Source organism: Bombus bifarius, unplaced genomic scaffold (assembly GCF_011952205.1).
Source record: "Bombus bifarius isolate JDL3187 unplaced genomic scaffold, Bbif_JDL3187 scf7180000007970, whole genome shotgun sequence".
Classification (NCBI taxonomy): Eukaryota; Metazoa; Arthropoda; class Insecta; order Hymenoptera; family Apidae; genus Bombus; species Bombus bifarius.
The window spans coordinates 4,230,120-4,253,784 of NW_022884356.1; the positions used below are offsets into that span (position 1 = coordinate 4,230,120).

The window sequence follows — 23,665 nt, forward strand, 5'->3', positions numbered from 1 at the left end:
ATGTCTAGACAATATCAGGGATTTTTCGTGGAGGATGTCTTTAGGACAATTTTTAAGTTTTGGATATGCACGTGTATTTGAATATATTGCTACTTCCGGATCAGGTTCAAAAATATTTAAGTTAAATAGAATGAAATTTTTTACAACAAAAAATTTATTCTAAAGACTATTTTGTTAGAGACCATACTATGAGATAGTAATACGAAACTGTGACGAAATATAAGGTTAGACGGTGCATGTCATTTTATCGATTAGATTTCCTATTCTGTTTTGTTCATGTAATATCACTTGTCTCAAACATATTGTGTGATTAATAATGTGCAATCATTGAAATTAATTGAAAGTATTAATAACTTTCTATTACAAAATTCCTGAAGGTGTGTGGTTAGTGAATGAATTGTTCATATAATTGTTTGAAACTTTATTTATCAGTAATTTGTTGTATAACGTTATAGTGAAATTATAAAACAATAAATTGTATTCAAAAATAATTACATGTATGACTGAACAGTGTGGCCTCAATAAATGTGCTTTTTTGTTATTACTTGTCACATGTATAGTGAATCAATTATGTCTTTGATTTAACTATCATCTTTACATTGATCTTTTTGTGATGTTATATTTTATTATATTTCATAATTAAAGTTAATATAAGAAACCGTAATATAAAATCACAGAGGATTTAGGTCATTAATCACATATAATATATTCACAACTACTTATTTTTCTTGAGCTCTCAGCGTTAACAATTATTGTATTATTGCAATATTTTTTATAATGCAACAATGTCACAAAATGAGTAATTTTTATATACGCATACATTTTATCTACTAAATTGATATAATAGTATATAAGTGAAAGTAATTAAAGTTAGATTATAGTTATTTTATAGTTATACATAAGACTTCTATAAGCATTAGTGTAGAAATAATATAAATACTTTTATAAGACTTATTTTGTTATCCTAGTTATAAGTAACAATAAAATCATATTTAAATCATGTTGATATTAGTATAGTGTTTTTTTATAGATTTATATTATCGTATATTGTCACATATAAGGTTGTTATTATCATTAAGTAAAAATATTTAATGAAATTATGAAATTACAAATTTCATATTTAAGATATTATACACTAAGTAGGATTATAACTTTTCACTATTCAGTAAACTCATGTTATGAATTAAACTTGGGTTTTTCTTTCATTGATAATTGTCTTACCCTTTATGAATCATACATTATGTATTCATTGTGAATTCCTTTTTACTTACTTATTGAGGCCACTAAAGTTTTTTTTGTTATAGTTATTTACAGGAATCTAAAATGTATATATGTATAAAAATGTTATATTATCTGTTTAGAATTATTAATTAGATTATTGTATTATAAATTTGCAGTGAATTTTGTGTTATAATTATGAACTGTTATGTATGTTATAATTATAATTATGAAGCTGATGAAAATGAGATGAATGAAAATCAGGTATACAATAATTTTTAAATATATTAGTTTTGCATTTTTGAAGATATATTCTGCATTTTTAAAGAAAAAAGCTACATCAGTACTACAGGAATATTTTACTAAGCGTTAAATTAAAAAAATGATGCATAAAATTATAGTACAGTTTTCTTATTTTTAGATAAATTATTATTTATGTGTTTAAGAAATAATTTGCATGATTGGATCAAAATGATGCATGAACTTTATTTGCAAAATGTAGGATTGAATTTTTTCATGACTCGAAAATTACCGGAATAAAATTTAAACGCTAAAATGCTACAGAGTAGAAATAAAAATAAGGTACAGGTAAAAGTAAGATGTTTCACAGCTTCTTAATAATAAATATATTATTAATTAAAGGTGTAAAGTACATAGTCCATTCATATTTTCAAACTTTGCCTCATTATGTTTAAAAATTGTACGAGATGCATCACTACTTTGCTTGCTTTGAAAATCCAAAGATACTAACCGTACTTTTAATCAGCTTTTAAATTTCGCTTCTTGCATATTTATGCCAGCTGCTTTTCGTTTAGATTCTTGTAATTTGGAATATTTATCGAATTATAGTGGAAGTTAAAAAAAGTTGTAAGCTAAACTTTGTTTCAAACTGGATAATTATTGAATTTTATGTAAACATTTTGTTTTTACGGTGTCTGTTACAAAATGTAAATTATTGTTAGTCATTTTTTGTATTGTAAACTATAGTTTAATATTTTCTGAGATAATCGCATAATACGTGAAACAACACTTTCAGAAAATTCTATGGTTGTGGCAAGATTGGAGATACGATCTTTTTATATTGGTATATATTTCTTCATGATATCATATAAAGTGAATAATCCCTAGTTCTTGCTGATGTATAACAGTATTTTTATATTTGCAGAAAAGGTCTTTCGGTGGTTTCCAAATATTTATAACTTTGGACAATTTAAGAATTTATAAAGATTTAAATCATATATTTCTTTTTAGTTACTGAGCGAAAAATGCAATTATTTCAAAGATAAAAATATTTACGATACAGTAACAGAAACAAATAATTTTTTTATTCAATTATTTCTATGAAAATAATTGTACAAATTGTTTAGTCAGATTTATTTTATTATTAGATAATACATATAATAGATGCATAAAATAAATTGCTTGATTCAAAATTGGAGAGACAGAGACGTTCTAGTTTTATGATGCAATATCGAACCATGTTGAGCTATGACTTTATGTATACATACATAGTTCTATCTATTCTATCTATTCGCAGTCTCGTTGTTGCTGTATGAGAAAGTTCACTACTTTAGAATGTTGTAACAAAATTTCTTTACATTTGGTTACAAATAAAATGAAAGATTGTAAAACATGTGAAACTTTGGGCACGCATAAAGAAAAATTTAAGTGTCTCCTTATTATACAATTAGTCTTTACAGTTTAATGTTTGTACTTTCAGAAGGATGCATCATCTGCTTATAAATCCAGTTTATCTTTTTTAGTTTTCTAGAAAATAGTCCCTGATTTATTCAGCGCAATATATTTTATTTTATCATCATGTATAAGCAAAATTTTATAGTTATCTTTAAAATAGTACTTGTAATAATCGTTACTTATTTTGTGAATCACAATTTTCACAAAACACAAGTTAGAAATATCTTTCCTTGTTTCCCGTCCTACAGATACCTTAATATCCAATATTAACTACAATGTTTCGATCTTTCAATTTTCTTTCTACACAATTTTTCGTGTTTTAAAAATATTTAATTTCCCATTCGATCGATTGAAGCCAGATAGATTTCTTTCCTATAGAAACACAATTTCATATATTTTATTAAATTATATATTTCTAGAATTTCTAGGGTTCGATTCATTGTCTCTTAAACAGTCAGTAGTGCCTAAAACTATTACCATATCGCGTAGCTATTCAATTCCATTGACTAGGCATCGAACGAGGCCGTGGATCTCGATCAGTCATACATATTCCCCTGGTATCCCGTTTAGACCGGAAGAAGTATCGAGGTGGACGCGTTTAGGGAACTATATAGAATCATTTGGTAATACACGTTATATCGGCATGTGAAATTATCAAGTCTACGCGCAGTTGAGATACATGTCTTCGTTCATCGTTTTCGCGTTCGCTCGCTAGTTACTAGCGCGTTAGTCCTCTCTTCTTAACACGGAACTTTCGACCACTCGTACGGTCGACGAATAACGCTGGTTACTTCAGTTTATGCTCGGCTCTGTCGTTGGTTGGATCGTGGAGAGAGAGTGGTCGTCGACAAAGAAGACGATCGACGCGACGAGACGCGCGCTCACGCGTTATCTTCGCCGGAAGCCCACTGAGCAAACGAAAAATTTGGTAAACTCAATCGACGCTGCTTTCGAATTCCCTCCGTTTTCTATCTAGTTAACTGGCCCGTGTATTTTTCTTTCCTATGCTCTTTTGCCCGTTTGTTCTCTTGTCTCTCTTGTCGTTCTTTCCGGCTACCATCTAGCCTCCACTGGCCTTTTCTATTCTCAGTCGTTCGCTCTGTGTTACTTTCCAATCGTGCTACGTTCCGATTTACGAGGAACAAAATAGGGACTGACACACGTCCGTCAATCGTGAATTCAAGCTCGATGGAGGAGGCACTTTTCGGCGATGATTCATTGCATCGCGGTTGCGTCGTGTTGTGGTCTTAGTCCATGCGACCCATCAGAATCGTAGTGTTGACAGAAATTAGAAGCGAAGAGATTGGGAAGACGACCAGAGGCAACGTGTGTGATCCTGTGCAACATTCGGTGTCGTGCGTCGTGCTTTGTTGATTCAGAATTTGAAAACTCGTCGCTCTTCTTTCTTTTTCTTTCCTCGTATTTCCTTTCTTTATTTCCGTGTATGCACATTTTTGCTTATCGAGAATGCCACGCATGTACATGTCATATCGATAACGTTAAAATACTAGTATAGTATTAGTAAAATGGTAGTATAGTAGTTTTACAAGTATACTAATAACGTTTTCTCATTCTAATAATTTTCCATCGTTTCAATGTTGTGCAAAATAAGTTCTTTATGGTCATCTTAATTGATGGATGTTACAATTTGCGTTTTAGTTGCTCGTTTTTCGAAATTCAATATTGTAGGAAGATTAGCTGACGGCAGGGAAGTTAGTTTATTCGTCAGTAAATTTTTATTGCTGTTATTTTGTGTTTGTTGTAATTAGTTATTTAAGAGAGAATTTTCCTTTGTTGATCGAGTATCGAATTAGACAACTTGCATATCTGATTGTCTTCGCGCATTAATGTGATTATTTATAATTTGGTACTTGTAACATGTTCAGTTAAGACGAATTTTTTGGATAGTTAAATGGAGCTCATTATGGAGTTGATTAACGGAGGCTTCAAGTCGCCCAGCTTTCCTCAATTGACTGTCCTAACTACGTAGTGTAAAATGTAATTAATTTTCATTTAGTAATCAATTTTACTTAGTTTTTTTAATTTCATTGAGATAATTCCATTTATTTCGTTTATTACAATTTATGGTAATTGGTTTAGTAGATGTCAGCATAAAAGTGAACTCTAACAAATGTAGAAAAAGTTTGTCATTTTTAATTATAACTATTATTTTTTCTCCAATCTTATTCTAAATTCTATTTTAATACTATTTTAACAAAAATTATTTGTTTTTACATTATCTTTCTGTTGCGATTTCTAGACTCATTTCTTATGTATATATATACTACTCAGATTAGTAAAAATCATTGGTTTAGGTCTATTCTTTTTATACAAATAGTATTTGTTACCAATTATGTTCTGTGTGGAATGTGTGAGGAGGTTAATCGGCCAATAATTGACATGGGAGTCGAAGTATGATATACATACTTTACATGCTTGATCCACTCAATTCGAATGCAGATTAGCGTCAAGGTCAAAAGAAGCAGATTTGATGGTTTTCAGCAAGGAGTTCATGTATGTACATTATTGATAAAACAGTTGGGCATTTTAAGAAATAGCAGTTGTCATATGTAAATTTGTACAAATGATACGAAACATTTAATGTTATAATTTTTGCGAATATTACCCGTGGTAAAAAATAAAAAAATTTTTAATTAAAATTTTTACAACTTCAATAAGATGACATTTTAATTTCATCCTTTTTATATACACGATGAATAACGCAATTTAATTTATGAACTTAATTATGAAGAAAATTACTTTGATTATTTAAAGCATCCGTGGGAATATTTTTTTTTATGTATCTTTTAGTCATATTAGAATCACCGAAGCAAAACGAATATAACGAATATTTTTTAATAAGAAAAGAATTTCACTTCTTCTTAAAGCTCTATTTATTATATTAAAAATTGTTCTGTTATAAACATACAAACTATATATTAAAGTTTTCATTAAATTCTACAGAATCGGTAAAGTAAGTTTTTTTTTGCATTTAAATAGTTTAAAAAGTAAAGTTTGAGACGAACGTTGGAAGAAAGTTTCTGCTTCGGTAACAAACAACGAAAAGAATTTGATGTTTTGTTGTTTATAAAACGCTGCTTGCCACGCGCTTGTACATGCGCTAAAATGTACACAGAAGTTTCTCCGCTATATAGATTTACTTTTCAAGTTCGAGTGAACGCGTAGAGTAATCTTCTCGAATTTACTAATTTTGAGTAACAAAGTGCACTGGTAGCATAAACGAGGACGTGGTTCGTTCTTCAGGTCGCATTATGCCGTGTCGGAAATTCGTAATTATGTTTTATACACTAAGCAAACTGAACTCGCCATCTTCTTCGAAGAACTTGGCGGAAGGTTCACCCGTTTCTTTGTATGCAATCGTTACTTTTCCCTTCCGACCAACAACTCTATTGTATTATCGTTGCTTCGAGGCTTCTCTTCAACTAGAATCGACCGTTTAATTTTAATTGGTTCGTGCTGTTTGACCCTTTCCTCTCTCTTTGTTATCGCAAGTGATTTTAATGTTATCCTTTGTCAGTGTAAATTCGATGATTAATTAACGTTCACGGAATAGTAATTATAGGATTATCTTTTATCTAGCGTTCGTACCACAGTTTCAGCGAACGTTCTTAGCCGTGAAAGAAAAAGTCTCTGGTAAAAAGTGGCTCCAATTGTAGCAACAGACGATATTTCTCTTTTCGAAAGTTAACATTTTTTTAGCAAAACAAATTTTCGTCTCTCTTTAAACACGGCCATAATGGTGTACGCCTTCTACGTTTAGAATTAAACAGGCACACATATACGCGCCACTTTTGATCATTATAAATTAGAATACAAATACCAAGCAACTCCCGACCGTTTAATGTTCTTAGAAAGTAGTTTAACACTTTGTTACTACGATTACATGTGTCTCGTCTTGGTATGGTGTGCGTCGTTCGAAATTTGTAACGTTTTCAACATGTTGTCCCTTGTACTTGGTAGCAGTTTTTATTGTATAAGAAAGACGCACATCAAGACAAATCGTATTCACACGGATTGGAGTGATCATGTTTTATTAAACCTTGGCGTAACGCGGAATGGAAACTGCGACTTTCTACCTTCACATTGTAGATCGCCTCTTCTCGACAACTCATTTTTATATCTTTTTTATCACGTTCCTTTCTCCCTTGTTATAAACTTTTTTTTATATATTTACGCGAATAAAAGGAATATATAGATTCGATAAAGTGGAATACTTTGTCAAAAACTATAATTTATAATAATTTAACACGTGTATCACACTATTGATAACGATAGGATTAAATCAAAATCAAACTAGTAATATTTAAACTTTGTCGGTAGATGAAATTCCATATCGGTGATAGATATATTTCTTGGTATCAAGTTGCACATTATTTGAGGACGGAAGAGTCCGTAGGATAAAAATCTTTTACCTATAACACATAATGATTCACGTAAAACAATTATGAAATTTCTATGGATTATTTTAAATGTTTAGTTATTACTTTGAATCCTTTCGTAAGAATATTCTTTATTATCTTTTAATGTTTCAATAACGTAAAATATATACTTCGCGATTTAGTCCATCGCTACTTACGCCATTGGTTTTGATATATAGACTGTTATCGTCGTATTAAATACACGTATGCATACGTTCAAGCTTGATGCACATTTATCAACACGTGATAAAGCGTGCGAATTGTTTAATACTATGTGTACACCGTTTTAAGGTATAATTATTTTAATTTTTTCTTTGCTTTCCATATTATTCTTTTCTTCGATTTTGATGATTTAGTTTAAGTAAATCCATCAATAATTAGTGTTACTCGCAGACGAAGTTATAAATAATATAACGAATTTAGTTTGAATAATTTTTGAAAATCATCTTTACTGAAAACTAAAGTCAAATATATCCCCAGAAAATCTAATTACGCTAACTTTCTTTTAAGATTTCTGAATTTTCTTCAATTTAAAATATCCGTTCTATTTTGCCTAATGTACATTGCCTAATGCATTACCGAAGTACGTGTGTAATAATTTTTATCAGACAAAGCAATATTTATTTATATACAATATTTTGCATAAACACTCTCACCAATCAGACAAAAGATTATTATGTCTTCCAGTATTTGCTACTAAATAGACTAAATTTTCAAGTTAATTCTAATAAACGATAAAATTGAATTCATTCTCAATCTGAGAAGATTTTTTGATTGTAGGTTTTTATATAATACGAATCGAAAGGTGTATGAATTATGTAAGCAACGTTACAACGACATTTTTTAATTATGCGAGATCTAAATATAATGTTTAAAATTAAATTTCATGTTTTGTTTATACCAGGACGTATTTTTGACGTGACTTTTCGTAGTGGAGATGGTAATTCAACGACAACAAGAGTACGTTTGTAATGAATTACAGAAATATCAAGGTATACAAGAATTTGTGCAGAAAGTAATATTTTATAGTTGTTACTTTCGTACATAAATTGATTGCAAAAAGCATTTATCTGAATTCCTTTGTCAACGGTTTTTCTGAAATTATCTACAAAAGTCCGTGTCACAGAGGCATCGTAAAGAAAAATTTGCAAATTGTTTAAGTATTTCTTAAGTACAACTCTATCTTACTTATCTAGATATCTGTATTTATGGTAACCTGCGAGACAAAAGTATATATATTATTTTTATAATGCCAAATATTTAGATTTTAATAAATATTTTCTTTATGTTGCACGAAATATGTTTAATAATAAAACTACCAATCTACAGTATAATACTATAGATGATTATAATTAATTTGGCATAATAAAAATGAATCAATAATGAATACAACCCTGCTTCTATCTTAATAGAAGTGAAAATTCATTTTCCCAGAAATACTTCTATATTTTTAACAATTTTAATGCCGTAACAAAAATTCCTCCAGATGTCCACGACCAACAGCGATGCCCTATTCTTTTTTCTAATCTATGTCAAATTATTTTTCCATCATCTTATTCTTATTTAACTTTATAATCGCCTTACTAACTAAGAACGCCACGAATTAATCCCTCCGTTCGTTTATTCTTCTTCATAAAGTAGTTTTAACCTTTCTTTTTCTTTATTTTCCTAGAAATCATCGATATCCATCGGAAGAAGCGTACAAGAAGCTGAACAATGACGATCGCGGAGAATACAGAGTCGAAGAGGACGGATTCGACGAACGTTTCTAATATCAATAACGAGGTCCTCGAACGAAGTTCTCTGAACGAGGATTCGCAACGACCGGAGGAGGCCTCGAATTCGAGCACCGAAGGCAACCCTCTTTTGGAAACCGACGGTAAGAACTCATCGGTGAAGATCGACGTGTCGATCGCGAAATCGAACAGGACGGATAAGGACGAGGATGATCGAGCGTCGATGAACGCCTCGAGGAAGGATGCTGATGACCGTAACGTGATCGTTCCACCGGATGGTGGTCTGCGAGCGTGGATGGTCATGATAGGCAGTTTCATCATCAACGGTGTTCTATTCAGCGTCATAAACACGTACTCGTCGATCTACCTCGAGTTACAGAGGAGACTGTTAGAGTCTGGAGAAACAGGAGCATCTTCGAAGGCAGGTAAGTTCTCTGATTGTTCATCACTGACTGTTTATCACTAGCGAGAATATGATAGATATGGTAAGCGATAGGAGAATTTAGTTGAATAGAATGTAGATGATCGGGACGATGTAACTTGTGGTAGTTCTAATATATTATTTATCATTAGACCGTGAGCATTTATGCAAATACATATTTTTATGAATATCGTTAAAGAAATAGAACTTAAACAGAAATTTATTTCACTCGCTGATCATGCACTCTATTACGACGACTATACTATCGTGTTTTTACATCTTTAAATTTCCGATATATAAAAATCCACAGCCTATTTATCGTTAAAGATTTAGATTACGTAGAATATTGAAATTTGTGTGGAAGGCAGCAGAATACATGATCTGTAGGGAAGAATATACCGTGTACGTATAACATACATATGTCGACTGTGGTCGAGGAGAAGATAAATAGGAATATGTGAGTATACGCGGTTGCATAAATAAGGACATTCATATATTCAGTGTCTTCTGGTTCGCGTCATCCTTTTGCGTTATCTTTTTGATATACGCGATCGAAGACTGACAATATCGTTCATTAGTTCGAAGAAAAAATTAGTTTTACAGTGATCGTATGTCGTTTATTAATTACAAATAAAAACTTAGTTTTGTATTGATAGTTTAGTATCGATAGTGCTTTTACTTTATGGTTATTACTGGAAGCATGACATTGCGAATAAGGATGTTTATAATAAATAAAAAATGGATAAATTGTAAACATTTTCTATATATATATATATATTACGAATATGCATGAGAAGTCGTTTAAGCAATCATTAACGTAGACAATTTTTAAAAAATGTTAAGATAATAAGCTTTTATCTCTTTATCTTCTTACCTTGAGTATAGTACAAGATATTTTCGATAAAATTATCTCTTTTTTATTTGTGATTGATGATTTCTAATAATGGGATATCTTTATCAATAAGTGCACTGCATATGCTCGTGTAAATGCATTTTTCCTTCGTTTCGGTGCATTAGTCACAAAGCAACGAACAGTGACATAAAATAACTGACATAGTAATAATTTTTGAGCACTTATAATATAAGATAAATAACGTGAAATCCTTCAGAGATCAATATTCCAGGTTTTGACTTCTTCAGTGATTAGTTAAATGATGATTAGATCATGTTTTATTGAAAAACTAGACTATGTTCAGTCTACTAATTAAAAGATGTAAATTGATTCATATTGAAAACTATTATTTTTATTAACGAGTATCATAAAGTGTAAAGACACTGATTCAAATGAAATTGAGTATATAGCATAGACTGTAACATTTGTAAATGTTATTGTACCGTGAATCGTTTTCTTTTTTACTTTATATTATTCGATAAACGGAAAAGAAGTTAAGATTAGAGTTGTGAAAAAAAAAACAGAAAATCGTGTTCTTTTATATCCACTGCGGTCAATCATTGTCCCAATCACTCGCTCAGTGCAGTCAATGAACTGCGCGTTATCTTACCATTTTTATTATTTACCAATTTTTATATTGATATCACCATTTCTAATAGTTTCATTCGCGGATCAGTGAACTGCAAGCGATTATCATAATACTATAAGTTGATAATATATTTTTCCAATAATATTTTTCAGTAACTATCTTACTCGCGTCGCGTCTGATTCAGTTATTAGGTTATAACCCTTTACGAGGGTTAATCTATTATTAGCATATTATTATCAACTTTGTGCAAGAGATCATAAAAATAGGAAAATTAATGCTAGTTGAATCATAATGAAAATTAAGCTAATATATCGCAGTATGTATGTATTAGGTTGCCCGAAAAGTGTCTTTCTTTTACAGACACGTCTTTTACAACGATGCATCTTTATACAAACATGAAACCTAATCTGTCGAACGTTGTTATCTTTATTTTGATAGAACAAAATGGATCATACGTAATTCGGTAAAATAATATAAGACGGAAAACGTTGTGCGTCCATTATTTTCTTATAAAACGAAAGAAACTTTTCGGACGACCTAATACGTATCTTTGGTATATGTATGAATGTGTGTCGATGTATGCAAATGTTTATACATATATAGGTACGATATATGAAGTAGATTTCAATAATCTCGTTTGTAATAGGCTGTGAGCCTGAAATACAAATAAACATACTATACTATACTACACTGTACTGCAGTATTAAGTTTATCTCAATAACTGTTTATGGAATTAATAAATTTTGAATTTTTCTTGTCAACTTTCACAAGTTGTTAACTTTTTACTGTTCTTTTTATTTTTTTTCACAAATGGAAGGATTTGCAGCAATAAAAAGCTATAGTATTGAAATTCTGTTTATTAGAAGAAAAAGAAAGGTGTAGGTTTCACGCTCAAAAATTTAATATTTAATGTAAATGCTTATTACTACAAATATTAGTTGAATATTTACAATACTGGATCTTTCGTCGATCTCTGTCGGTTTACTCAAATTACCTTGGTTATAAAACGAAAGAAGCGCCGCTACATCCCTCTCGTTTACTTTATGAACCTAATATGCATTTATAGCATGAATTTATAAATAATTGAAGTCAAGCAACAATCAATGAACATTCTAATAAGAATACGAAGGATACACGGCGTAATTGAACCGTTAATTGGTTCGTGGCCTAAATCCGACATTTCAAAAGTACTGATGCTTCCTAAGATTTAATCGTCGTTAAGTGAAGCATGGAATAATTAATTCGGGTAGCGTATCAATTAAACCGATCGATCAGGCTAATCATCCGCGGAGTCAATGCACTGGACAACCTGGATCTGAATTAATCGACAATTACATGGGTATTAATAGTAACGAGGGTCAAATAATATTAATCTGGGGGTAGTTACTCTTTAAAGTAGAACTAGGTCTTTACTAAACAATACGAACTTTAAACGACATCTAAGATCGTGGATAAATGGTCGTTCTTGTTTATTATTATTAATATCATACTTATTTGCGTTCATTTAGTCGATATTCTTGTGAATATATATATTTTCGTTTCGATCTAATTAAGCATATGTACTTTGACATATCCTAAATTTCGACAAACTTTACGTACTTTTTGATATTTTCTTTTTAAACGAATCATTTGTTATCACGATCGATTATATTATTTTTTATTTATTGTAATCTTGAGCTTTCGGTTTAGGATGGTTGCCGGCTTATCACCATGTTATATACGACTCACTGGCAACTATGAATTAAGTTTTGTAATTTTTGGGAAATGATTTGCCTAATCTGAGAAAAACATTTTCTTTTAGCAATTGTAACGTTTCATTAACGTTTAATACGTTCTGTTGTACTTTATAGAATTTAGTGGCGAGTTACTGGAGCTTGAAGTTACTAACCGATATCAAGATCAAAGTAAACGTTTCGTTGTATATTGATAGCGTGATAGAACTTCTGTTATCAGAATTTCCATCGTTCCAATACTCTACGAATATCGGGACATTCTGCTATCTGAATATTCTATTATACATACAACGCCTTTTTGGTAACGTTTTGTATTCTGTTTCCTTTTCATACTATTCTCTACAAACAGAATTACAATACATAGCGTAATACATATGTACACTATTCCATGCAGAAAAAATAACTTCAAACAAGTATTAATTTAAAAATAAGGAGTATATGAAATCTAAGTTTCTGTATTGTTTTTAAAAAATATACGTCTAAAAAATAAATAGAAAAATTCGTTATCCTAAAAAATTGCGTTGAAATGGAATTTCTATCATATAGTTTGAGTAATGGAAGTTTCATCGGACGTTCAAACATTTTTACGCATATGCCCGCAGTAGATTAGACATATTGTCGCAGATAAATTGTCGAAATTGTCAAAAATTGTCAGAAATTGTGGAAAGCGGTCGTGCCTTTGTTCCAGCTTTGGTAGGGTCGTTAACCATTGGTACCACGTTCTTTTTATCGCCAATTTCTGGCATTCTCACCGATAAAATTGGGATTCAGATGACCACATTTTTGGGCGGTGCTATTGCGTCCAGCGGTATGCTTCTATCCTCGATATTTTCTAGCAAGGTAAATTATTTTTTTCTTTTTTTCATTTCATTTCCGTGTAATCATTTAACGAAATAACTTCCCTACATCGATCGCGTTAATTTCATTTTTATTTCGAGAATCAGTATCAATATAGAACGCATAGTGTAAAATTTCAGTTTGACAGGTGTTTACAACCGATTCTTACATTTTGCTCTTCTCCTTTGTTGTCATTATTATACAATCCTAAATTATCTATTTGTTAATTATAAATTACACTCACGTTCATCATTTTCGTTATATTTATAAAATTATCACACGTATCGTTTGAATGATTTATACCAAACTTTACGCTTCGAACAGCTAACCGATTTTTCTTGCACCATACTGAATGATCGAAATTTGTATTCCATCAACGCATATACAATTCATCTAAACGAGTCATTTAGACGAAATGAGTCATTAACTATATTTAATTGAAAAAGTTGATCACGATAAGAATAAAAAGAGAACACCGTAAAACAATTTGCACGAAGATACGTTATCCACCGTGTTACATCCTCTTCTTCTCGTTGTCATAATCGACTCGAGTTATTTTTAGAATCGCTGTGCTTCAGGTGACATTACTATATTTGACTTATGGAGTGATGTACGGACTTGGTGCTAGTCTTGCCTATACACCGAGTCTAGCGATCTTGGGCCATTATTTTAAAAGATACTTGGGTGTGGTCAATGGTATCGTCACGGCTGGAAGCTCTGTATTTACCACGCTTATGCCATACTTAATCGAAGTCATACTTCTCCTTTTCGGTTTGGAAGGGACGTTAAGATTTTTAGCTATGCTCACTGCGATTGTCATGGCTTGCGCTATTCTCTTCAAACCGATTCCACGTAAGTCTTAATTCCTGCCATTCTTTATATTTTCGTCTTCGTATTTCATACTTGTATTACACTTGCGTTATACTTTTAACGTCTTCGGAATGGAAATTTTCTTATCGATTCTGCCATTCTTAGTTAAGATGTCCTGTCTAAAATTTTTCATTCTTTGAGATACGTTGAAATGTTTGAAGTTCTTCCACGCGTTCTTTCAATCTCTCAAGCAATGTTTTATCATAGAGGCTATTACGAAATAGCGAGTAGATATACTAAATCGAAGGAGAACAACGATGGCGCAAGGAGAATGATAACAAAATTTCAGTTTCCCTCGATTTCAAAAGTGGCGTAGCTAAATTAATCGAAAATCGAAGATCATCGTAACTCTTCCATATCACGATTCTTCCAGTTACCTCGGTGCCGCGGGATCAACTAAATTCCAAATCGGGCTTCAAAAACTGTCTGAAGCAAGTTGTGAACGTCTCGATTTGGAAGAGAAAACGATACGTGGTATGGGCTACTTCGATCCCTCTCGCTTTGTTCGGGTTAGTATATTAGATCAACGAGGAATTATTTGAATATGTACGAACACTTTCGCCGTAACGCAAGCAGCGATCCTTGATCGGCTTAGCTCGCGTGTCTTTTGTCGGCGGCTTCGTTCTTTTCCTCGTTGTTAAACCATTAGCTTTGATTATTGATACGCGACCACTCGTTAACATTGAGACGATCGAGGTTGTCAGTTAAATTGCAGCCGGCGCGGAAAACCGACGACAAGTTGGTTAACGAACGCGTTTGCGAAAGGAAACTTGTTTCCTGGCGACAGTCAAGTTACATGTGGCTTGTAATTCAAGCCATCGTCGAAAGAAACGACCACGGCGAAAGCGTATAAAGTGACGAGTATTAAGTGACACGAGTAGCCTGATCAATGAGAACGTTCCTTTCAGATATTTCGTCCCATATGTTCACATTGGGAAATTTGTCGAGACGGTGTTTAAGGGCTCGGATAAAAAGCTGCCGATTATGTGCATCGGTATTACTTCAGGTATAGGTCGACTTGTCTTCGGATATATCGCTGATTTGCCCAAGGTGAACAGAATATTGTTGCAACAGGTAAATCGTTCACTCCTTTTCAATTACTTGAACAAATGGTTTCTGGAGAAAAATTTTTATAAATGAAAATATATATATATACATACATAAATGAATTATTACATATATGTATAATATATCGCACATGTATTTGAACATAAAGGTGTGTGGAATTGAAACAATTCAGTTAAAAGAACATGAAAACAGTCAAAGAGGGATTTAAAGGACTAAAAATGGGAAATTATTTAGTATCTGTCTAAATGATTTTTCATGTAATTCTAAAGAATCTAAATAATGTCTTTGTAAGGTTTCAAATATTTTTCCCTTTTCTTGAAAAGATTTGTTCAAGTTGTGTCAGTTTTTAAATGCATGTGTACAAGTACAAATATATATATATATATATATATATACACCTAATATTTTTCAGAATATTAAACTATCGAGTATCTTTTCATGTGAAGAAGTTTTACTTGAAGTTTTTATCGATTCGGGAATTAAAAAGCTTCATTCGTTTTATTTACTTTAATGTTTTTCATTTGTTTCGAATGATTTTAGATATCGTTCCTTAGTATCGGTGTTCTTACAATGCTTCTCCCCGTTACGAATTCGTACATGGTTTTACTAATTATCTCTTTGGCCATGGGATTATTCGATGGCTGCTTCATATCCCTTTTGGGTCCTATTGCATTTGATATATGCGGTCGAGAAGAAGCGACACAAGCCATTGGATTCCTATTAGGCATGTGTTCTATACCTTTGACTGTGGGACCGCCCATTGCTGGTCTTCTGTATGATCATACCGGTAATTAATTACGTCACATAATTAATTAAGATTTCATACTATCTGTTACTTTGTCGGAATTTCGAACTAGTGATTTAGAGTTCGTTTTGTTAACGAAATTCCAAATTAATATTTCAATCTGAAATCGATTTGATTTCTATTTTTGAGATTTTTGTATAGAAAGTAATTTAAGTCGACTTTAAAAATATAACGAAGGTTTGACAATAGAATAAATATTTCACAAAATAATTGTCGAGATGTTAAATTTTGTAATATAAATGTTTAAAAAATTCTTTCACTTATTTACTAAAAAATATATCTAATTTGCTTTTTATTTTTTGGTTTACGTAGGTAGCTATGACATACCCTTTTTCTTAGCGGGTATTCCACCAATAGTAGGGGCACTCACGATGTTCCTGATAAAATTCGTGAAAGACGAAGAGCAGACCACCATTAACGGAAACACAGGGGATAAAACCACTTGTCAAAATGGTCGGTAAACAGGTATTTGTGCATTATTCACATCTAACTAACAGAGTTTGTTTCTCCATGTGGTATCGAAACACGTGCGTGTCGGTTTGTAACTGTTTTCATCAAGACGATTGAAACTTTCCACGGAAAGCTTTTCGGATAATATAAAATACGAATCACGTCTGCTGTCGAGGGGGACAAAGCACTTGGTAAAATAAATTCAATATTTCGAGAAATTATGTCTGCACATTTTGCTCAGACTTTGTTGCTCTCTATTTACTTCATGCCATTTTCTTTACTTTAATCTCTATTTACTGATACTGCATCCTTTGCGAAAATTCATTGCATGCTTGTGTAACATAATACATAAATCATAAAATCGCACTGATCCTTTTTGCATGTCACATTTCTGCACCAATGGATTTAACAAAATTTGGGGCGTCACAGTGATCAATGGACGATGCTTGAAATTGTTGCTAAGATTTAAGAGTTTCTGACAAATCCTACAAACGAAGAGAAGCTATTATCGAACTATTCTTTCTTTAACAGAATCTTCTTTGCGAAACGTATATGAAAAGCAAATAATATTCTTCAACATTTTTCTGCATTTCTAATCTCCTTTTTGTGGATGGAATCTTTTGGTATTTTAGCATCGATAATGAATGCATTTTATGCAACACATGTTCTTGCTTTTTGTTTATTTATCTACGTATATGTAACGAGGGCTAATGCGGTAATTCGAATTAATCATGGTAATGCAGCCTTGCAACAATTAATTACTTATTGCACCCTGCGTTGACAGTTTAATTACGTGTCGGCTCGTTGCGATATGACAACAACTCTGTCATCCATTATGCGCTATTCATAGTCAGTGTTTACTTTCTCATAGAGGTAATCCTTCTACTTTTCCGCGAATATCTTATCTCCACGTATTAAAAGCGAAATTGGAGTCAATTACACTTCTTGGGAAGTGTAGTTAATTTTATCGTAAGAAAACCACACTTCTATGTGTAAGAAGCTTTTGTTCGGGTATTAAGCTGAGAATAAAAATTCCATTTAAAATTTAATTTTCGTTTATATGATACATACGCTATATCATATATATTATTGTCGTATAATGGTTGAAAAATGATAATTATATAAATTGTATATTACGAGAACATCGTCCGTTTGAGAAACACTGACACAGATGAGTAGAACGTCTGCAGTAGTAATAACCAGTTTGGGTCAGACACTGGTTCCACTGACCCGAACGTTGTGCTTTCTATATGGAACGTGTTAATAAAAAGTAGCGATATTCTCTTTTTTTTACAATCGATACTATACATCAAAACCATGAAAAAGGTTTCATATTTGCTTCTATTTACAGATTTAACATCATAGTTCAATCATTTTTACTTCATATTTATTTATCGCTCACAAATTTCCGGCGTCTATAGAATTTATTGTTATATTTTTTTCGCTGTATCTCGTATAACTAACAAATAAGTATTATCCTTGAATGATGATTTAAACATCGGAAATAGATCCTTTTACTTGTGGTTTTATTTTCTATATCCTAGCTCTTCAATCTCACCAAATTTTCTCTGTTCTCATTTTCCCTTCTATATTTTGTACATTTCATAAATTTAAAAAGGAAGAGCTATTGGCAATGAAAAAACAAAATTTTTTTACGCGCCAATCTATTTTCATTGTTCCGACGAATAGAATCGATTCTTCAAACAAGCATTTCTCCGCTTACTTCTATTTTTCGTTATTACTGTATAAAAATATGGCAGGATACGTGGTACGAGTACACAGTATACATTCTACGATTAAAAATAAGTAAAAAATACAAAATACAATTTTTTCGTTTAAAAGCTGCCGCTTTGTGGAGTACATCGATTCGAGAAGTATCATTTGCTTGAAAATGAGGTTCCAAATGAAAGAAACCGAACTTCCTTCCATTATTTGTACCATGCGTTCTGCCATGCCTTCTATGAATGTCCCTTAAGTCTTCGTTAAAAAATCATTCGCATTTTTTAATTAGCATCAAAGTGAACGTACTTACCTTTATTATCAATTAACATCTTGCACACCCGCAACTCCTCACTTCGCCATACTTCAATTAGCATTCTTTCTTTTGTAAATACTTCCGCAAACTTGCTCCGAATTGTCGATCGCATTCAACCGTTAATTTCTTTTATGTTTGCAACAATTTCTCACTTACGATCCACAGGCAGCTCGGGCATCCGCTTTCTATCCCCGTATCTCGTGACAACTCTCAAACACGAGCAGTCAAGCTGGAAGATGACGCGTTCAGGCGTCCACAGCCATCGTTCGTCGGAGTGTTACGGATTTCACGAGGACACAGTGTGCCAGGATCACGAGATCGGATATCTCGGTCGTTACGAACGCTCAGAGAGTATGCCATTGCTCCACCGTGAGAATCGGCCAGCTTCCGGTCGCTTCCAAAGGATGCTGCAATCGTCGATTCTTATAACGTGTTAGCTTGCAGATAAACGTCGCTGTTTCGAGATTCTTCGCGTCGATTTCATCGTGATATTCTCGCATTACGATTCTTTTATCATTATCGTTTTCTTTCGATAAATTGTCTTTTCATAGTTCTTTTAATAATTATTCGACGGTTAACGATTCGTAGTTTTAATATTGAGATGAAAAAATAAATTGCGAGATTTCATGTGCATAACTTGCTTCAAATAATCTTACATTTTCTAAGATACAGCTAAACTTGATGTTACGTCTTTTTTTGATCAAGATTATTTGGAATATAAAATTTGCACTTTATAACACAGACAATAAAGAAAATAAAGGGTTGAGTATATTCGCGAAGCAGCGACGATCGATAGATACGAAAATCATTGTGAATAATAATCTTTGACGCTTTGTTAACGTTTAAATGTCATATCATCGGTGTTTCTCGGTGAATACGAGCAACGAATGTTTCTAGTTTTTGTAGCGATTGAAGAATCATAGGAGTTAGAATTTTTAGCATATTCACGTCGAATAGAACAGGAAATTCAACTAGAGACGAGGTTTATTTTTTTTTTTAACTCGTTCTCTGTGGAGTTTGTAATCTCTGCTCAACAAGCAATACCGATCAAGTCAATATTTTTCGGACGACAGAGTAAGAAGAAATAAGAATCGCGTTTTTGAATCGAATCGAACGAAATAAGATAGTTGCCTCGGTATTTTTAGATCAACGTACTCTATCACGTATTCGAAATCAGATCGCGTGTGCTGCGTAAATTTATTAGATTCTGTTTCTTTTTTTATTTCTATGTTACGTGGCTCATGCAAATAGACCTACACAAAAGACACAGAGATAGAAGTTTAAACTGGTCTATCGATAGAAATGTTTTTAGGATCGATTGATCTAGAAAGAATCAAAACGTTCAACGTTTACTTTTACCTGCCAATTACGATATGCTGACGTTTCAAGTTAATGATCATTATCTTATTCTACACTAAGAATTTGGCAATTTCTTTTTATTTTAAAATTTGACTTTATTAACGATCGATAAAACTACTGTGTATCATGTTTCTTCGCATGATATTATCTTTGCTTCATCTACAGTTCTTAATATTTTCCTTTTTCGTCGTAAGACGAATAGATTTCCTTGAAAAGAAATTTCGTTTTATTTGTCGTTAATAAGTGTCGGTGACAAATGTTGTTATGAAAAGTATAGAAATATCATTGTTACACGAAAAGACGACAGTTTTAATAGTCTCTAAGTAAAGGTGTTTTTAAATGTTACCACGATTACGATTTTATATCAATTGAAAATTTTGCCATTTCTTTGTATCGTATCCGAGAAAAGATTTCAATACCGTGCGTAGTAAATTTTTCCTTATGAAACATGACTTTATGATTATGATTAATGACTTAGGCAATTAATGAATCGGTCAATGTTAGAGAATCTTACATGTTTTGTAATCTAATAGTTATTCTTGGCGTATACTTGAAAAATAGGCTCATTCTCCCTCTGTTCAACAATTACAACTAAATGTAATCTGAAAGGTTCCATTTAGTTTGTAGATTTCCTTTTGATACGTAGTAGTTTACCGGCCATAACATAATTAACGATACAGAATACTCTATTTTCCTAGTGTTGACAGAGCAAGAATGTTATTTTTCTCGAAATGTTGTACATAAAATAGTTAGAATATTGTGAAATCGCGCAAGAATAAATGACAGAAATAAAGAAATAAGAATGTTATAAAGATACTAGTTTGGAATAATCGAACCTCTGTGAAATATTATTTAATTTATTAAGCGGATTATTGCTTAATTTCCAACGATTGATTTACTTAATCGTAATTATTTTTAACGATAGGAAAATTCCATAATCGTTAAGATTAATAACAATTAGAGAATCGTAAATTTCAATATGACGTAATTTATTTTTGATAAACACAGATCGATAGGTAAAAAAGTGGGAGATGTCTAAATAAAGAAATTATTAAGAGATTAATATTTAAAGAAATGGACAATCTGAAGCGTTAACTCGTGTTCCACGATTAACGAGTTAATTTGCTGTATCTTTTACGTTTATCTACAATTCTTTTTCTTTTCTTACCATGAAGAGATTTCGTTTTCACGAAGGATGTTGTTTCTTCAAATATACAGCAAAATGTTATAGCGTGTAGGAAGAGAATAGTGTACAGTACGTCGATTCTGCTACATTTTATATATACTCCTTGCTAGGAGGATATACGATGTGCTATTTCCGTCTTTTCAGAAAACTGTCAGATCATTGTATTCTTTCGCGTAAGAATAAATGTAACTGCCGCATGCCGGTCTGTTTTCCTGGAAATGTATTAGGTGGTTACTCCTTCAGGATGCATTTTCGATTTTTAGGTGTGACGTGGTTCTATGTCAGACTGATAAAGATTTAACGAAAAACGAGTGAAAGATATATCAAAGACTTTAATCATTCTTATTGCTTAATTTTTGTTAATCAATTCAAACTTATTTCATTTTTTTTTAATGTTTTTATACGATTTTTCTGTTTTTTCGCTCTGTCGTATTTTTTAAAAGAATTCCAAGGAAAATTCATTTATGAAACATTTTGTAGGAGATTTGAAATAAAAGATATTGATATATTTTTTAATAAGTGATATTTAATTTATTAATTAAGGACGATGAATTGAAACGTTCCACGAATTATCGATTAGGCGTTTCATTTTTACAGACTAGCTCTTAAAATGAACGTCAAAGTAAAGTCTTCGTTAACATTTTTCAATTTCGCGTTGACTTTTTTAATTCTTTTAACTTTGAGTTAAATTACTTATATTTCGATTAAATCATGTAGTTTCGGATAACAATAGTATACTATTCGAGTAGTATCTAGTATATAGTAATAATATATTTGTTCGAATTTGAAAAAAATCTGTCTAAAATTATTGGCAAAGATTTCCGTTGCAATAAAACAAATTTTATTTCTGTCACATAAAGAGTATCACATTTTCCCATGTTTTGTTTCTCTTTGGTATTTGTTGTTCTTTCCAATACCTCTTTTAGCTTCGTACAGTTTTATCAGGTTTTTACAATCTTATTTAGTCTCCTGCTATCTTCTTTCCTTCAGCCGTTTCAAATCCTCCGTAGTATTTTTTGCTTATATTTAAGTTCCCTCAGTTTCTTTTAATATTCCGCAATTTTCTATATACGTTTCTTAACTTTCTTTAATCCTTTTTACCTTTTACAGATACTCTTTCGTGTCTTTTGGTCTATTTTTACCTTGATTCCCTTACTTTCCTTCATTTTTTTCATCTTTTCTTAATCTTTCCCAGATTTCACGACCTCTCATTTCCATTCACTTTCTTTTTATTCATCCCGGCCCTCTCTCTCGATGTTTCTGATCCTTTCGAAGCTTCCTTCGTTATTTTTGCTTATTATTGCCTATTATGCATACTCGAGAATTTTTCCAATAGAGAAAACAATTTTCATTGCTTCCAATTTCAAAATAATCGATAAATATAGTCCATGGTATTAGGTAAAAAAGAAAAAAAAATAATAATACGATATCAAAGATACTGAAGGTAAAAACACTTTAATTATATATTAATCAGATATAATCAGTTAACTTTACCTACTCTTTGTACTGTTGGATGCCACAAAATAAAACAGAAATATTTTCCCAATGAAAATCTCCGGGGGAATTAGTATTGAAATTAAAATCTGTACCGCGATGCCATTTAATTTGCATTCAAAGCTTCCTACGTTCTGTTTAAACGACACGACGTCGATTCTCTCTGTTTTCAACGCATCGTTGCCGTTTTTATTCGGCGTTGCTGTTATCGTCGATGCAACGTGAAACGAATCGTTATTCGTGCCACGGATTCGAGTCGTCTAAATTCCCAATTTAATTGGCTAAATTTACAGGGAGCGTGACGCATTAGGCGAAGTGAAAGTTTACTGCAACTACAGTTTAATCGCTGTTGATCCTTTTATCTCGCGTTCATACCTTTCAATTTCCTTTTGTATAGAGCAAGTGCGAAAGGGACAGGGTTTTCTGCATAGGATATCGACATACAGTTTATTCCCTTTTCTTCCTAGCTAATTTCTATTTGTATCGATCTTTTTCAGACACGCCGTCAGCCAGATACATTAAATTCGAAATTACACGCGCGACTATTTCTTCGGATAAACCACAATTCAGAACACTGGCGCTTTCGAGGTATATTTGGAACAACGATAAATCAGCACGCTCTAAATCCGCTCGCATTGTACGCTAGATACAATTTCGACCTGAATCAGAAAGTGATGTACATTGTGGTGACATATTAATGGTTTTATTTAAATCGACCATTATTGTGAGCTTATCATTTTTTTCTCTTTAGTTATATGAATATCGGAGAGTTTAGAGAATTAAGAATATTCAATTCCACGATCTTCTTTGGATTCATTGTGATTTCAACGTATCATAC

General features: G+C 32.0%; 1 protein-coding gene across 8 annotated transcripts; it reads left to right on the forward strand.

The window, feature by feature from the left end:
- The first annotated feature begins 11 nt into the window (after positions 1-11).
- On the forward strand, positions 12-23,531 carry LOC117211021 (monocarboxylate transporter 10). Of its 8 annotated transcripts, XR_004488196.1 has the most exons (10): positions 3,492-3,841; positions 9,025-9,513; positions 13,412-13,563; positions 14,139-14,412; positions 14,804-14,939; positions 15,339-15,504; positions 16,039-16,285; positions 16,616-16,756; positions 16,863-16,944; positions 18,954-19,088. XR_004488196.1 is itself a non-coding variant. In XM_033454581.1 (9 exons), the coding sequence occupies exons 2-9, from the start codon at positions 9,069-9,071 to the stop codon at positions 19,223-19,225; spliced, it is 1,833 nt and encodes a 610-aa protein (XP_033310472.1). In that variant the 5' UTR covers positions 12-224; positions 9,025-9,068; the 3' UTR covers positions 19,226-21,627. The 8 variants fall into 8 exon arrangements, 6 of the variants coding, with proteins under 6 accessions (XP_033310472.1, XP_033310490.1, XP_033310482.1 ...); XM_033454581.1 differs by lacking the exons at positions 3,492-3,841; positions 16,863-16,944 and adding an exon at positions 12-224 and having other exon boundaries at positions 18,954-21,627; XM_033454599.1 differs by lacking the exons at positions 3,492-3,841; positions 16,863-16,944 and adding an exon at positions 231-377 and having other exon boundaries at positions 18,954-21,627.
- Positions 23,532-23,665: the final 134 nt, after the last annotated feature.

Excerpts from the sequence above, each read along its gene's own strand:
- LOC117211021 (XM_033454581.1), top strand. The coding sequence starts at position 9,069 with ATGACGATCGCGGAGAATACAGAGTCGAAGAGGACGGATTCGACGAAC. Across the intron at positions 14,940-15,338 it reads ATCCCTCTCGCTTTGTTCGG|ATATTTCGTCCCATATGTTC; the intron begins GTTAGTATATTA and ends CGTTCCTTTCAG. Across the intron at positions 16,286-16,615 it reads TCTTCTGTATGATCATACCG|GTAGCTATGACATACCCTTT; the intron begins GTAATTAATTAC and ends TGGTTTACGTAG.